We start from the raw sequence: 17,674 nt of genomic DNA on the forward strand, positions 1-17,674 counted from the left end.
TGCTTCGTTTCAACAACACACAAAAGCAAAAAGAATATATATGAAACGAAACATTTCCAGTTTCTTTTTTTTTTTGAAAAAACATTTCCAGTTTTTTCTCTATTTACTTTGTTTTTTAATCTGTATTACACTTCATGCGTTCAAAAAAAAAACTGTGTTACACTTCTATCAATATATGATATTTTAGACACCAAATCTTTTGCCCGAAGTCCCTAACATCAGCCGCGTAACCATCCGATATTTGATGGACTTACCTAAACACAAACTTACCTTTTTTTTTTTTTGCCATCTATTAATATTATTTATGAAAAAGACTAAAGCCCATAACATACAAAGCCCAGTCAAACATATACTGAGCCTAAGCTAAAGGAGCCCAAACAATGGCTCTAAAGAAACGAGCCCAACACTGGCCCAAACCGAACGATCCTAACCGATGTGCGTGACACTTACGCATAAAAGAACACGCGTTGCCAAATAAAGCTCGGGGACACGTGTTTGAACCTCAACCAGACAAGGTACACGCATCAAAATTTTGTCTCGTCGTCACCGCCAAGGATTTGACCACCGGAGAAAGCCGTCCGTTGCTTCCCCGGGACACCGAACCACCGTCGGGACATGATTCCCGACCCCTTCAAATCCGCCTCTTCGCCTGGAATTGTATCAACGGAGATCTTCATCGGGTCTGTCCCGAAATCTCTTCATAATCCACCGAATTCATCATCCTCACCATATCACTTCCTTTCCTGGAGAGAGCCTATCGATCCGTCGATATCTCCTCCTGAAAGCGAAGCCGTACCCACCATCGAGACCGAACCGTAACACCAAGAAAATCCCTCCACATCCGCCGTCGAGATCAGACCATAACGACACGGAGAAACCGAAGCCGGACGTTCGCCTAAGTATATGAAGCGCAGCGCTGGAGTCAAAAGCCGACCGTCCACCGTGGAAGTGGTACGACGCCGGAAGCCGAGATAATACCTACTCAAACAAGAGCCGAAAAGAAAAGGAAAAGAAACTAAGCTAAGGCCGGACCGACGGTGGCTAGGAAAGGCTCGCCATCGGCTGGAAAACGGAAATCAAAACGTGTGCTGTTAGAGAGAAGTTGGAGCTTTTCGAGGAGAGAGATTGATTAGATTCTATCAGTTATCCTAAACACAAACTTACCTATATTCTACAGAACTTACCTAATATGTATTTTAAAAATATTATCCTGTTAGTTGGTTAGTTGGTTAGTTAATTCGTTAAATGATCACATGATATTGATATAGTGGGAACCAAATTTTATTAATAGTTTTTTTTTTAGTACAAAAAGATTTGAATGTATTGTTCAATTGTAATTTGTAAATAACACAAAGAAAACTATGTGCGGTTTTGCCTCAGTACGTCGTTGAAACTTGGGAAACATTTTCGCACATACATTAGCGAAACCATAATATGATTATTTTAGCTATTAATACAAATAGTTAAACACTCACGGATAGATGCTAGAAAATCCTAAAAGCCTGCAGGAAAACATGTCTATTAAATTGATAAGTAGTACAATTTTTTTAAGGAAAATTCCTCATCGGGGTTGGAAATTTAATTATACCGAGTGTTGTGTCAATTTGGAATATACCAAAAGTAAAACTACCTAGCCTCTGAAGAATGTGAAAAGTACATACATGGAAGTTGTTTAATTGAAGCAAGTAACGATAGTTCTAAGGGTGGGCATTTTACCCGATACCCGAAATGGCACCCGAACCCGACCCGAAAAATCCGAACTGAAATCCGAACCGAAGTAGCAAAATATCCGAACAGATATTAAGTTAGGAGAGATTGGATATCCGAACCCGAACGGGTAATACCCGAACCCGAATGGATATCCGAAGATAACCAAATATATGTATATTTACCCTTATTTTTCTAGTTTACATTTCTCATTTTATTTAAAATATTTATATTGATGTTACACATACTTTTAGATCATATAGTATATATATAATTATGAAGAAAATAATTTGATATTCATTTAAAATACATGTCACACTTTTTGTTTCATGTATTAACAAAAGTTATATCCAAAGTTTAAAAACAATAGCCAAATTAATATTTTTATTTTTGAAATGTTATTTCCAAATCTATTAATCATTCAATCTATAAAAAATAGAAAAATCAGTTGAGTGAAATCTATATTTTTAAATACAAAAAACTTAAAAAATTGAAAATTTTATTTTTATTTTTTCTAAAATCTAAATATCCGAAACCGATCCGAAATAACCGAACCCGAACTAAAAATACCCGAACCCGAACCGAAGTACAGAAATACCCGAACGGATTCTATATCCCTATACCGAAATACCCGAAAATCCGAATACCCGATCCGAACCTGAACGGATATCCGAACGCCCACCTCTAGATAGTTCCATGTCCATATTACTATTAACAATATGTTTTTTTTGGTAATCTATTAACAATATGGCTATATCATAGTTTGTGCTAAACGTATATCATAGTTTATTTACACAAGTGTAATTGTTAACTGGACCAAGTACATCGGAATTAAGGAGGGTTTAGGAGAACGGGAAAACGGGACGGGACCCACATGACCAACCGGCCTGCAACAGCAAATCGTGAGACTAATGATAGAGGGCTCGCTCACGCCGGACCAGCAGCCGCCACGTCAGCACATCATTTCGTTTTTCCTGGTGGGTCCCGCGTCCCACTTACAGACCGCTTAAACTCGCTGCTTTTTTTTTGTCAAAAAATTTCTTTCTAGTCATTGATTTCACAATGTTTTTTTTTTTTTTTTTCGAAAAATTGATTCACGATTTTACCAAAGATCCGGTTAGACTCTGGGCTGAGCATAACTAAGCTGACTAGTGACTAGTTTACAGAACTGTTTTAAATTTTTAATGATGACCTCTCACCCAAAAAGTTTTTACACTGAACAAACCCTAAAGTAATTCTGTTTTATTTTCGAGAAGCACTTCTCTCTTTCCTTTTGTAAATTGCTTTTTCTTTTCTTAAAAAATGAAAATAAGAGATGAAATATAGCGTACCAGTAATAACTAAATATTTTATGTTTTAAAGGGATAGAAATGCATGTTCCAAAAAATACAAATAATCAATGGCCAAAACTTTTATTTAAAAGTTTTAAGCTAAGAGCATCTCCAACCCATAACACTATTTTTGTGTCAAAATCACACTATTTTAGTGTAACTTTAGCACTAAAAAAAAAAATTTCCAACTATAACACCAAATTTAACACTAAAAGTTATTTTATAATATTATATGTATTTATCTTTTTATTTCTCATTTATTTATTTGTAAGTTTTATTAATAAAATAAGTGAATAGTGTTTTAATGGAGTGAATAGTGTTTTAATGTGGTGAATAGTGTCACACCAAATTTGGTGTGAAATTATAGTGCTGTACTAAAATAGTGTAATTTTTGCAGTCCCATTGGAAATAGTTTTGGTGTAAAAACTGTAATAAAATAGTGTTTTGCAGTTCTATTGAAGATGGCCTAAGACTTTAGAGAGGATCACTATATAAGTGCTATTTCATTATGATCACGGTAGATAATTAGTTTTTTTTTTAGCAAAGATAGATAATTAGTTTAAGATCAATCTTTTCATCCAATTGATTTAACGAACAGAGAAACGGGTATCTGTCTATGATTACTTTTTGAAGCTTCCAAACGGTGGAAATATTCACGAGTATATATATACAGGCATATGTAATAGTGTAAATAGAGAGTAATAATTACTTTACAAAAGTATCATATAAATATATTTTGCAGGTTATTCTTTGTGAAGATTCATACACTTTCATAGTATTTTCGGGAACATACTGCATTTTGTCACTACAAAAAATGAAAAAATTATAGTTTAACATCATTTATTTTAAATATTTACATTACTTATAAATGATATAAAAAATTTTACATTACTTAAATAAATGATTCTGAAAAGTCGTGATGCAAATAATTGACATCATTTTATTAATAAATGATTCAAAAAAAATATATTTACATCTATCATTTGTAGTGATGTAAATATACATCAATTGTAAGAAATGATATTAATATTTGCATTGATTTTTAAAATGATGTTAATTTAGTATCATTTCAAACTGATTTCAATTGTTTGTATGATTTATTAATAAAATGAAGCGAAATTAATATATTTTTAAATTAACTTTAATAATTGGATAATTTATAATTGTTCCAATTATCGACTAAATTATTTCACCTTTTATATTTAGTTTTAAATATCTTTCGGTGGAGAAATTAATTAAAATACTTTTTGATAAACTATTTTATATTTTTATTTTTCATTGACAATACAATACGCGAACAAATAAACCAACTAAAAGAATATCAGAGCATAGATAAAACAGGCCAAAAGAAGAAGAGGATGAATTCAGAGAGAAGAACGATTACTGAACAATTTAAGAAAGAAAAAACATTTCTTTATTTTGATCTTCAACCTTCCTTGATAAGGTGTGACTGAATTGAATCGGTAAACTATCTATTAGGGATATTATATCATACATCGGGAACTTTAAGAGATATTAAATAATATATAAAAGGTTAGGACAAACAAAAAGTTATTATCAAAAATTTTATATTATAATTATATTCTATTCTATATGTAAATTATTAAACATAAAAAAATATACATGATATTTTTTATAAAACCAGTGGTTTATGAATTTACGTTGAACACAAATTAAACATCCGCACATAAAGCATGGATCAAGTTCTAGTTTTTTTTATTTTTAGTGATTCAGGATAAATCTCACATCTACAAAAAAAGTAAAAACTAATTCTTTAAAGAAATGCAACTTAAAACAAACTATATCTTCAAATATATAAATAAGCCGTAAGCAAAAGTTTATATCCATATGAGTATCTAACATATTGTAGTTTTGCATATCAATTGAATAGAACTCAAAATATATTAGCATTCTAAATTTATCTTTTTACCATTCGACCACATTGTTTCGGACTCTTTCAAATGATTATCTTAATGCATATATAAATATTTTTATTATGTATACTTTGAAAAAAAAGAATTGAATATAGTAGAAAATACACATCTTGTGTTGTTTTATGTATGTATACCTAACGAATTACAAATGAATAATTTCACTTGTAGTGAAAAACTATTATAGTTGAAAGAGTACCTTGTTAGTCGTGTGCACTAAAATTACTGAAACACATTGCCAAAAAAAAAAAAAAAGAAAACAACTTCACATATATATTTGTCAATTTTACATTACTAATAGATATAATATTTGAATGAACTAATGGTATTTTTCAAAATTTGATTGCGCTAAACTCTATGGAATAGTGAATGACTTCCACCTTTATATTGGTCCGCATGCTCTATATTTTGTCTTTGGACAACCTCTCAACAACTATATGAGATCCATGGATGAACACTGGGACTAGTTGACGTAATCAACCTTCAAATATATTTATGACAAACCTTCAAATATATTATCATCATAAGTTTTTGAAATAAGGAAAAAACTATGAATTATATGTACATAACATGACTGACTGTCATTTAGCATTAAGTGTTTTTGTGCAGTAAAGTTCAAATGTACATGTAGAGATATATCTACAAAGATTTCTAGAAAACATATACAATCAAACTAGCAATATGTATCTTCGGATTAAAAACTAGTTAAGTTAATTTTAGTAATGATATAACATTCTGGTCACAAAAATGTGAAACTGAAACCAAGGAAATAAGCTTGATGCGAGGACAAACAAATAAAGAACCTTAATATTTATGATCAAGCATATCCATCAAGAGCTGGTGGGTGGTAATGGATGTTGCCAGCTCTCTCTCTCTCTCTCTAAATCTTACTTTATCCCCTTATCCTCCTCTCTCATCTCCCAAAGCTTTTGCAACAAATAAAGTCTCTCTCTGCCTCTCTCTCTCTCTCTCTCTGAGAGGAAGAAAGAAAGTTTGATTGATAGGGAAAGGGAAAGGGAAAGGGAAAGGGAGAAGAAGATAAAAAATAATAGATTAGTAGGACACGATTGTCATCTTTTGTTGTCTGCGCTCTCCTTCTTTTCTTCATCTATTGATCTTCTTTATATAACCTTACTCTCTTTCTCCTTTTCCCATTCTTTCTATCATTTCTTCTTTCTCTCTCGTGATCTAATATCTCTTTCCAGTCACCTATTCCCGAGGAGAACTGTCAAATCTTGTCCATTCTACTTTCAGGGTCCTTCGATCTCTCCCTCTCTTACTCTCTCTCTCTCGATAGTTTTGTGCTGAAGTGTTCAGACTTCTGATGAGAAGAACATACAATAGCCGAAAACATACAATTTTGTTAGGAGCTGTTGAAAAGGTTTCAGTTGAATCATCTTGCATCTGGAGTTTCTTCAGGTAAAACCCTAATTCTCTGTCAACCTCTATTTTTTTCCCTATCCTCACCTGCCTTCACAAATAATTTTACTAGTTTTTTTTTCCTTGTTTAGGTAAAAAAAAAAAGACCTTTTGAATCATCTTTAATCCTTTATCATCATCTTCAACAATCACCTTGATTGTCATCATATTATTCATCTCATCATACTCAGTGTGCTGATGCTACAAGCGAAGCAAAATATCATATAAATCTAATATATTAATTTAATAAATTGATAACTAAGTAGGTTTTTTGTATGTTTTGTTAAATAGAAATTTTTATAGGATTTTATAGACAATCTAGAAAATCAACCTCATTCAAATATTTACAGTTTGTTTTCCTCTTCATCTTCTGAAATTTACTTGTTTTGTTAATACCTACATGCAATTAAATATCCAAGATAATATTATACAAGTGAAGCAATAGTTAAGCAGAATTTTATTTTAATTACTCGATCTAGTGCATGAATCTAATTAAATCGTTTTAGTATTATCATATGATAACTGGGAATTATTCGGTTTGCTTAGCTGATTTTAGTTTTTGGGAAAGTTCAATTCTATACCACGAACCTAAATAAAAATGAATTTAATCATTCTCGAAGAAAGATAGTTTACCATGTGATTGGTCTTCTTCATATATCATATATGTAACAAAACTATTTCTTGACATAAGTAAATGTACGACTGTAGTTCTGTCAGTTCTGAATGTAATTTATCCTCTTATAAACTAAGCATAGATGTTAAATCATAACCAAATCACATAACTATGTAATAAATGTAACTAGCTATAACATTATACCTTGTGTTCTTAGTTGCATGATTTTGTTTTCATTTTATGTTGTTTTCTTATAAGCAGGTTATTAATCGATCACAAAGGATGAATTCATTTTCTCATGTTCCCCCGGGTTTTAGATTTCACCCAACAGACGAAGAACTTGTAGACTATTACCTAAGAAAAAAAGTTGCATCAAACAGAATAGAAATCGATTTCATAAAGGACATTGATCTTTACAAGATTGAGCCATGGGATCTTCAAGGTTTGCCAAGTCCCATTATCTGTATAGCCTTCATTCCTTTATTTTAATTTCATACGGAACGTTTTATGAGAAGTTCCATTTCTTTGTGAAAATAGAGTTGTGCAAAATTGGACATGAAGAGCAGAGTGATTGGTACTTCTTTAGCCATAAAGACAAGAAGTATCCCACAGGGACTCGAACCAATAGAGCAACAAAAGTAGGGTTTTGGAAAGCCACTGGAAGAGATAAAGCTATATATTTGAGGCATAGTCTTATTGGCATGAGGAAAACACTTGTGTTTTACAAGGGAAGAGCCCCAAATGGACAAAAATCCGATTGGATCATGCACGAATACCGCTTAGAAACCGATGAAAATGGAACTCCTCAGGTACTATATCGACCCTACAACATAACTTCCCTTTACAATTTATTTGGTTTTTATATACAACAAACTCTAATCTCTCCCATTATACGATATTTGGTTGTAGGAAGAAGGATGGGTCGTGTGTAGGGTTTTCAAGAAGAGATTGGCTGCAGTTAGACGAATGGGAGATTACGACTCATCGCCTTCACATTGGTATGGCGATCAGCTCTCTTTTATGGCCTCTGAGCTTGAGACAAATGGTCTACGGCGAATCCTTCCCAATCACCAGCAGCAGCAGCACCAGCAAGAGCACCAACAGCAGTTGTCATACGGCTTCAATTCATCTGTTTACGCTCTCAATAATCCTAACTTGCAATGCAAGCAAGAGCTAGAGCTACAATACAACCACCTGGTACAACAACATGATCTTTTTCATGAATCCCCTTTATCATTATTCCAACTTCCTCAGCTTGAGAGCCCTAATGTCCAACAAGCTAATAATAACAACTCTCTTCCTTACGGAACAAGCAACAACGATAATAACTCGAGTGAGATTGCAAACTTGCAGCAGCCGAATCTCGCGCATGAAGAACAGCTGAATCAAGGGAATCAGAGTTTCAGCACTCTATACATGAATAGCGAGAACGAGCAAGGGGTGGATCAAGTCACAGACTGGAGAGTTCTCGATAAATTTGTTGCTTCTCAGCTCAGCAACGAGGATGCGGCGGCCACAACTTCTGCTTCTCTACAGAAAAATGCCAAGGACACAAGCAACGTGAAGCACCAAGTTGATGAAGAAAAAGATCAGAAGAGGGTTTCAGACATGGGGGAAGAATATGCTGCTTCTACATCTTCGAGTTGTCAGAATGATCTATGGAAGTAAGCAGAAAGAGAAGACTTTACATATAAATGCATATATACATATATTTATATACGTGCACGCGAACACTAATCAAGTGTAGATGACGATGACGATGACGATGGTACAGATTTATATTTGCTTTGATTGATTCTTACTACATTATTGAACTTATGTTATATGCATATTTACATGGCGTATCGATGCATATATACGTGTATTGGATATGATTAACCATATATACTCTAAAACTAAATGTAACTCCAATGTTTTTTAGTAGACAATTGTCCATTATTATTTTCGTTTAATATATTCTTCGAGTTAAATATGTACACATATGCCCACAGAAAGAGAAATTTCAAATTATTTTGTCACTCTCACTGAACTATATAGACAACTCAATTTATTCTTTAGAAGTGCTCCATATTAAAGTTAAAAATCAAGATTCTTGAATTTCATCATATTGTGGACAATTATGCTTGAATTATGTATTTATAAACATGTACAATAGTAATATACACACAATCTACAAGTCATAAGTATATATATAGAAAATTCAGAATAAATATTCAAATATGACAGGTGGTCTGACCACTTACCGGACTTGTGTTCATGGGGATAATAACCCCAAGGAAGCTTGAAGGATATGTATAACCATAAATAGTGAAAAAGAAAATGAAGAATAGAATGTAGCTTGAAGGAGGTACACAAGTTTAATGACATCTTGGCTCGAAGAATTGTGTTATATAGAGACATACCCTGGAAAAAGAAGGAAAAAAAAAAAACTTTTCTTTGTTTCTTCTGGTCACAAGGAAGAAACTAAAGGTATTCACTTTTTCTCATGAAGAATTCTATACTTATTGTGTTTGCTTCAAGGTCGGCACAAAAAGAAACCGTAGATTATAATTTACTTCGATAGTTTTTCTAACACTTTTACCGCGATTAATAGAAGTAAACTTTGAGACTAAATATTACTAAAAACATGCATGAGTTAATATGTGTACCTGTATACTTTTATACATAGTGCATATAGCTTGATCCAAAAATGAAAAAGATGCAAATATTTCAAGTTCCACAACCAAACTTATAACCAAATTTAAATTGTTTTTTTTAGATTCAGCTTATCTACTATTTTAGCCATTGATAATAAGAATTATGATAATAAGGTTTATCCTGTAACTATTTTAGTAGATAAGTTGAATCTATAAAAAATCACATATATATTATGATTGTTACAGGATTAACCTTATTATCATGATTCGTGTATGAGTTATGTGGACTGCCTTATCTGTTACAATCAGCCGTATTAGTTCATATTTTTGCTATTTTAGCGAAAATGCAAGGTTATAGAGTAAAAGACAATTTAGAAAATATATTCAAATGAAACTACTCTTCAATATACTATATACAACTATACAAGAGATATAGTGATTTGCAACGATATAAACCATTACTCTTTAAACGTCCAACCCAAATCTAATAAGAGGACCAAACCAGATCTTTTAAACCAGTTTGAACCCAAATCTCCATATTATTTTTATTTGAGTCTAATGTATTCATATTTTAGTGTTGTTTTGACGCGAATTATTACTGTCCGTTCCATAAAATATTCATCGTACGTTTCTCAAGACACTCAATAGCGCTATGCTGCAAGATATTCCAACGAAAAGTAACGAGTTTGTCATTTATCGATGTGAATTTTTTTTTTTTACCATCTACTGATATTTCTTAAATTTATGTTTTCAGAAATATGAGAAAATGATTGAAAACCCGCATTTATTTTGGTGCACGGAACATCATCATTTGGCGTGCTCTTTAGGTTTGACAAACACGGTCCAATGGAGAAGCTTGGATATATAAATCCAAAATTTATACTCATTACTGACTAAACAAACAAATTAGTAACCCATTCTATATTTTGTTTTGATCTATAGTAATCAACCACCAGTGCTGCCTATACATATCAGAAAATCCGAGTAATACTACGCATAATATGAGACAAAAGCATGTAAGTGTCATCATTAGTGTGTTTTTTACTTTCTTTATACATAGGCCACAAATCCCAAGACCATAATATGTTTTGAATCTAACAAAGTTTGAAGTAACTATTTATCGATTGTTTACCGTGTACTGCAAAATTGATTGTGAACTATCATATTAAAAGCATGTATTTGTTAGGGCAAATTTGTTAATCAAGACTTTAAGATAAAGCAAAAGAAAATGTCAAATTTCATAGTATATTCATTTGGGCAACCAGTTTTTTTTAATTTATTTTAAAAGTGCTAGTGTGCTTTTTGTTTGGGACTCATGCTAGTTTTATACTTTTATGTTAAAAGATATTTTTCTTTAAACTATTGACCTGAGAGATTTCTCAAAACAAAAACAAAAAACTATTGACCTGAGAGTGCGTGCTAGGGGGCAACCTAGGGGGGATATTCACCGGTTAAGCAGGCTTTTAGAATATTTGTCTTGAGAAACAGCACTGATCACTGTTTGTCAGTGTTATTTCTTTATTTTTATTTTTATTTTCCGGGATTTTCTAACAATTCAATCCTACTATTAACATACAGTTGCATGATTGTTGTTACACCTCGATTCCTAGACATTGTGTAGAGAAATAACCTTCCAATAATATCGGTGACATACGGTTCGATAAGAACCAACATGTACTACATTTTTCGGATTTCTGATTCCGGATTCGTGTTCTCATTGCCTTACCACAACAGCGTATGGCATCTTCTCTGTTCTGTCTTTCACTCTTGCCGGGTCCCTTCGAAGCACAAAATGTTCAAACATCATCAGTTTCAAATAATCCACACAAGTTACAGAAACTTTCATGGAAGCTCAATGTTTTAATATCTTGTTTGTCTCTCCAAGCTTATGAACATTATAGACATTAAACCAGAATTGGTAAACCAAAAACAGAGAGAGTGATGTAGTAAACTTTTTATGATGAGCCAAAAAATGCTCTGTTCTTAAATCCTCTCTGCTGGTCTGAAGGTCCAACTTGTTCCAGTTTCCTCTAAAAGGAATTCATAATTTGAATACAGCCAAAATGTTAAATAACGATATTGAGAAAAAAGCTCTCAACAATCACCTTTTATCTTACATATGAATATGATGAATCAAATCAAACCCAATTGAATAATTAAACGATTAAATTGGAAAAGGAACATAAAAACATAATTTATTACAAGTAAATCTACAAAAAAAATTGCTGGAGGTGGGTGTATAATCAGGTGCGAGAGAGAGCACGGACAGCCTCCTCAGAGTAAGGATGAATAAAAGCACTGTTCATCTGCCACACATTAAACGATGCCGTAATAGTCGCATCAATGGCATTGTTGAACAAGAAAAGCTTCGCTGCTCCATAGATTGCTTTTGTTGGATACACCCTTGACGTTATGCATGTTCTTCCGCCTTGTCCGAATGCTTCTACTATCGAGTGATCCACCTATTAAAAACAATACATTCATTAACTAATTCAATACTTTATGGTATTAATGAAACTATATATAAAAGTCTATATGAAGTTGTGCTGATTTGAAGAAATTACCAATATTCTCATGGTCAGTTTCTCCCCTTTCAGAACCGGTACAGAACTACCGTAAACCGGTTTAACGACATCGTTTGCGAAAGATGACCTGTTACAATAAATGTTACATTTCATGATATTAGATAACATAATTAGACATTATTACTTTATAATAATTTGAAGAAAATAATATATACCTTGAGCTGTCTGTACAGAAGAATGTTTTGAGCTTAGAATCTTTTCCTTTAGCCACATAAAAGTAAACGGGAGTTTGCTCCGACAAGCTTTCATGGGCGAGAACCGAGAATCCAAACGGTCCTAAAGCACCACGAACGGTGGAGCCTCCGCTTTTCTGGCAGCTAAATTCCTCAGCTTCAACTGTTGCCGAAGCGTCTCCGAGGATTTTGTCTAGAGATTCTTTGTTGATCTCGAACTCTGCTTCTATATCGAGCTGAGCCGCAGAACCCACATCAATGTGTACCAATGATCCGGGACCCACTTCCATATCGAACTTCTTGCTACTTAATCTAAGAGACTTTACTTCTTCCACTGGCCATTGAACCAAGTTCTTACCTGTCTTTGTGTCGAGAACAACGGTTCTTGGGATACCCTAATCATCATATAACCAATTTTTTTAGCTACCCTGGATTAGAAGCAACCATAACAAAACAAAAACCTAAATTTCACACCACGTTATGTCAAGGTATCAAGACATACCTGAAGAGAAGACCAGCCCTTTTGTACATCAGCAGATTCACTGTCAGATTCACCAATCCAACCCCACAAGATTCTCCTACCCTTGTTCTGGTCATAAAACGTCTTCGAAGCATAGAACTTTCCGTAATCATATCTTAAACTAGTACTAATCCCAACATCGATCGTAGGATCATCCGGGATCCATGTCCCGTTCGAATCAAAATATGTTCCTATGGCATAATGGTCGATTCTTGTGTCGTCCATACTAGCCTTCACGATGTGCTTCACATCTGGTCCATTGACCGATGTGTCGAGCCCCTTAACCAAGGTTTTAGACACTGGATAAAAGTCAACACACTCCCACATCCCGGTGTTTGGAACTTTGTGTAACAATGTATCGAGTTTCTCGTAAGTCTTGAAGTCAGTCGTGTCGTACACGAGTGAGATCCCGGTTCTGTTGATCTTGGAACCAATAGTGATCCGCCATTTTCCAGCTGATGTTTTCCATGCAGTTGTTGGGTCACGGAAGTCCTTGGGGAGAATACCCGGTGGAGGTACAAGAACCGGATTGCCCGAGTACTTGACCCATTTCAGTAGAAGTGGGTCGTTGAGGTCCTCAGGGTAGGCAAGGTTTTGGACCTGAAAAACATCACATTAGCATCATGCATTGATAAATCACTAGACCTACACATGTTCAGTATCCAACTTACCAAAAATCTGGCGATAAAAACTCATTAACTTAACGATTTGTCTAACATCAATACAAATATTCCAAAATAATGTTTGTTATGAATTAATTATCTCATTTATTTTCGACTAATTATCTCATTTATTTTCCGACTAATTATCTCATTCATTATTCTCGTTAATCATTGCATTCACTTGAACGATTTATAAAAGATTCTCATGTGGAAGACATCAGCCAGAATGATAATGTCACCTAAACGGCCAGGTCCGAAACATAGGCAAAAGAACCGACCGCTTAAAGCATCATGATTTGAAGTAATAATTTAAGTTATAAATAGGACATTATAAAGATTTTACATGAATAATAAGGGGATAAAATTTGAAATAAGCATAGGGCATTAAGAAAAATTTGAAAATGTTGGACCGGTAAGGCCTAAACTTATATTAATAACCTATTGGATCCTCTATTCAAGAGCATCGAGCTTTTGTCTAGGAAAATCGTTAGATTTTTGGATTTTTCTTTCCAATTTACTATAGACACGATCCATCGGTTTGATTCTGTTCCAAAATTTTAAACATGAATGTAAACTCGAAATACTATTTGTGTGTTACATACCTGCACGGATTTGTCCGTAGAACCAGTGTAGAGCATAACGATTGAGCCATCTTCGAGGAATGTGGCTGAGCCGGTCCATACACCATTGGCATCGTACCATTGATCAGCGACCATGGCTAAGGGCAAATGGACCCAGTGGATTAGGTCCTTAGACACGGCATGACCCCAAACAATGTCGCCCCATACTGCTGCGTTCGGGTTATACTGGTAGAAGAAATGGTACCATCCTTTGTAGAACAATGGACCTGAACAATGAGGAGAATATTTATTTTGTTGGGGTCAAAATAAGTATAACTCCGAAAGGCTGGGGATTGTATTAGCATATAAGAAAAGTTGTAGGTATCAAGTCGAAATATAGAATAGTTTAGTATACCCCACTGGCTTTATCCAGTTTCAGACAAGATCCAAACTATGCATTCATAAGGATTTATACAATCAAGATTACTTTTCTGTGGCAACCAATGATTTGCGCGATATCTCTAGCATGTGGATCTCACGTGGGATACAAACTGGCAAAATCAATTAAACTAAAAATATATAATAATTTGGCGATTGGTTGTGAGATAACTCTGTTCTGATTTTCTCAGTGAACTTTTTACTCTTTTGGATGTAAAGTAAGATATATTTTTGTACTGACCATTATACTTTGGCTACAACGTGGATTGTGTGATATAATGTTCTGTGATCTACTACTTCTTGTCCCTCCAATTATTTCTTATAAATAATTCATAATATACATCAAGAAAAACATAACTATACCAAAATTCAGAAAATCTAAGGAAAATTCATTCTTAACAGAAAAAAAAATCATAAAAATAAATGAAAGTGAAACTTACCATTAGGATCTGCAGAGAGAAAAGCATGCCATTGAGCAACACCATATTGGATAAACGGAAACAGAAAAAAAAAACAGCAGAACCATTAGAACACGGTTATAGATTAATTTTTATTTTTGTAAACAAAGGTTATAGATTAATTACTCAATTCATATGTTTACTAATAACTAGAACTTTTAAATCGTTACAAGTACATATGATTAAACTACAATATGCACTAAATGAAATTCGCTAGATTTGAATGAATCAAAGCCCTGTTGAATAATTTGGAAATTTGAAGATAGTTCCAACACTATCTCCCAGATTATGGAAAAAGAATATATACTTTTTTGTCAAAATGGAAAAGAATATCTACATGAAAAGGAAGAATGAAAATATTCATTGAATTTGTAACAAAAAGAAAGGAAGACTTTTCTTCTTCTTTTAAATTAACAAAACACCTAAAATAAAATAAATAAATTAGTTTTATCGTACCGTTCATCCAGTTCTGTTCTGGTTGGAAATGAAACGCCGTTCGTTGCCACGACAACATACTGTTGTTCCAAGAGAACGCCACCGTATTCCTGTCACCGGAAAGCTTCCACAACTGATCATTGCTTTTCTCCGAGACGCCGGCGAGTCGGGCACGTGACGTTGCGGTCGCTGTTCCATCGCTTTTGATCTCAGCGTCGTCGACGTTGGATCTAGTAGATCCGTCGCGTGTGGCGATAAGAGCGACGTAGAAGGCGATGAACAAAAGCCCAAATGAGACGGCGAGGAGACCTTTCACGGGCCTTCTTCGGCGATGGGTTTCCGCATTCGGGTCGGATCTTGACCCGTCGGATAATAGAGGGTCTTCTTCCCTGGCGGAGATTGGCAAGAGAGCGTCAGAGCTCGCCATGGTTTTTTTTCTCGTTTTCGAGTTTCTTTCTTTTTGAGATTTCGATGGCACGAGAAAAGGCAAATGGCTTTTATATATATATGCAGGCAGTGTATGTATTAATAATCATCAATCATACAAGAGAAGAGAAAGATGGATCTATGTCTTCCTGCTTCGCTGGAATGCGTCCAGATGTCAAAAGTAGAGAGGTTAGTTACATATTTATTACTGTGATATCTCTGTAATAATGACTTGTCTAAATTATTATTAGAAAAATCATTTTATAGCTTAAAAGTTTTTTCTAGTAAAGAAACAAATTTTCATTTTTGTTGTTTTTCTGTATTTCTATTTTAGTTTTTATTTTACCATTTCTATACTGCATTAGTTAGGAAACGTAAACAAATAAAAGAGCTTAGTGTGAAAAATAATTGTATTCGTCCTTATCTGTTAATTAAATGGGTATGACAATGATGCGAGTTTTACATTGAATTGTCCACGTACTTATCTTATACAAATCAATTGATATAAAGCGTTAACAAAGGCCCTGTTTTTGTCAAAAAAAAAAGCGTTAACAAAGAAAAGAAACAATTCAACCATTTAGACAAAGATTAATAGTTTAATGGTTGTAGGTTCATACATTCCAAATATACGAAAGGAATTTCATATTTTATATAGTATGCGCGTGTTACTTATACACCGGAAATAAAAAACATTCCAATTCACTAAATTGAGGATTAAGAGATCAGATATTCAAATCCGAAAATTCCTTTCATTTTTACACGAAACTAGTAATTCCTTATTCCTAGTTCCATTCTGCAAGATTTTTACTCCCGTGTAAGATGGATATTACCAATTTTTATTTTCTCTGGTCAGGCTTTTTTTCCCTCAACAGAACTTTCCAACTTAAATAGAGCAAGTAATACTGAATTAAGAATAATCTATAGAAATACTCGACGAACACGAAAACATTGACCTTTCAAAAGTTTAGTAGCCAGAAACATCAAATCATGTAATTTCTCTAGTTTCAACATTGAACCGTTGATTTGATTTGGCCGCTCGAAATATGTAACTTTAAATTTACTGAACGGATAATTAGTTACCCAACCCATATTCACGAGACGATCTAACTTGAAAGAGATACTTTTAGTTTCACTGGGAAAATTAGGCTAATTAGCTATGCAATTAACTATACACTTAACCACTTGTTAGTTTGGTGAAGCACATGAAAACATTTGTTTAAAATAGCATACATTGTATCAATCACGATAGTGTGCAAAATACATGTGAGAGAAGTAATGAATCAGCACCGATTTTATACAGAGATTAAACAATCACAATAACACGTGAAACCTCTTCTAGCCCCATACCAATTTTGCATGTGGGACTGAAGGGATTTGAGAGTTTTACATCCTTTCACGTTAAATCACCAAATTGGAAAAGACAAGAGATCTTTGTATAATTGTTGGATGTGGGAAAAACTAGATCCACATGTAAAATGACCGATAGGTTTCTGGCAGGCACCACATGTTCTGTCTCCCTCTAGAACTAGAATCTATTATCTGTCTCTAGAAAATAATTTCTAGAAAATGTACATGAAAAGGATATGCAATCAATCAATCACTCTCACTTCACTGACCTTATTCAAATTGTAATGAAATCGAGCTACTACATTGTAATAAAACGATTCTTTTTTTTTATCTTAAAAAAACTATTGACAGCCAAACAAACAACAACAATAACATAAGATATAGAATGGTGATACAAATAGAATTGTACCACAACAATAGCATAAGCTTATTC

At 33.7% G+C, this 17,674-nt stretch overlaps 2 protein-coding genes across 4 annotated transcripts; one reads left to right on the forward strand and one right to left on the reverse strand.

Annotated features, from left to right (window-relative positions):
* Positions 1–5,865: 5,865 nt before the first annotated feature.
* Positions 5,866–8,766, forward strand: LOC108843489 (NAC domain-containing protein 7-like). Of its 3 annotated transcripts, XM_057007133.1 has the most exons (5): positions 5,866–6,388; positions 7,263–7,443; positions 7,539–7,810; positions 7,911–8,198; positions 8,355–8,766. In XM_057007133.1, exons 2-5 carry the CDS (start codon positions 7,284–7,286, stop codon positions 8,667–8,669), a joined length of 1,035 nt encoding a protein of 344 aa, XP_056863113.1. In that variant the 5' UTR covers positions 5,866–6,388; positions 7,263–7,283; the 3' UTR covers positions 8,670–8,766. The 3 variants fall into 3 exon arrangements, with proteins under 3 accessions (XP_056863113.1, XP_018472205.2, XP_056863108.1); XM_018616703.2 differs by having other exon boundaries at positions 5,875–6,388; positions 7,911–8,766; XM_057007128.1 differs by lacking the exon at positions 5,866–6,388 and having other exon boundaries at positions 7,253–7,443; positions 7,911–8,766.
* Positions 8,767–11,701: 2,935 nt separating this feature from the next.
* Positions 11,702–15,992, reverse strand: LOC108810739 (acid beta-fructofuranosidase 4, vacuolar). Its single transcript, XM_057007137.1, has 7 exons — positions 15,490–15,992; positions 15,016–15,024; positions 14,180–14,424; positions 12,898–13,515; positions 12,378–12,790; positions 12,202–12,289; positions 11,702–12,099 (listed from the first exon to the last, which is right to left on the reverse strand). The coding sequence occupies exons 1-7, from the start codon at positions 15,893–15,895 to the stop codon at positions 11,881–11,883; spliced, it is 1,998 nt and encodes a 665-aa protein (XP_056863117.1). The 5' UTR covers positions 15,896–15,992; the 3' UTR covers positions 11,702–11,880.
* Between the last annotated feature and the right edge of the window lie 1,682 nt (positions 15,993–17,674).

Source organism: Raphanus sativus, chromosome 1 (assembly GCF_000801105.2).
Source record: "Raphanus sativus cultivar WK10039 chromosome 1, ASM80110v3, whole genome shotgun sequence".
Classification (NCBI taxonomy): Eukaryota; Viridiplantae; Streptophyta; class Magnoliopsida; order Brassicales; family Brassicaceae; genus Raphanus; species Raphanus sativus.

Coding starts and splice junctions, on each gene's coding strand:
- LOC108843489 (XM_018616703.2), top strand. CDS start 7,284: ATGAATTCATTTTCTCATGTTCCCCCGGGTTTTAGATTTCACCCAACA. Junction 7,444..7,538: donor TGAGCCATGGGATCTTCAAG/GTTTGCCAAGTC, acceptor TTGTGAAAATAG/AGTTGTGCAAAATTGGACAT. Junction 7,811..7,910: donor ATGAAAATGGAACTCCTCAG/GTACTATATCGA, acceptor ATTTGGTTGTAG/GAAGAAGGATGGGTCGTGTG.
- LOC108810739 (XM_057007137.1), bottom strand. CDS start 15,895: ATGGCGAGCTCTGACGCTCTCTTGCCAATCTCCGCCAGGGAAGAAGAC. Junction 12,791..12,897: donor AGGGCTGGTCTTCTCTTCAG/GTATGTCTTGAT, acceptor TATGATGATTAG/GGTATCCCAAGAACCGTTGT. Junction 12,290..12,377: donor TTCTGTACAGACAGCTCAAG/GTATATATTATT, acceptor TTATTGTAACAG/GTCATCTTTCGCAAACGATG.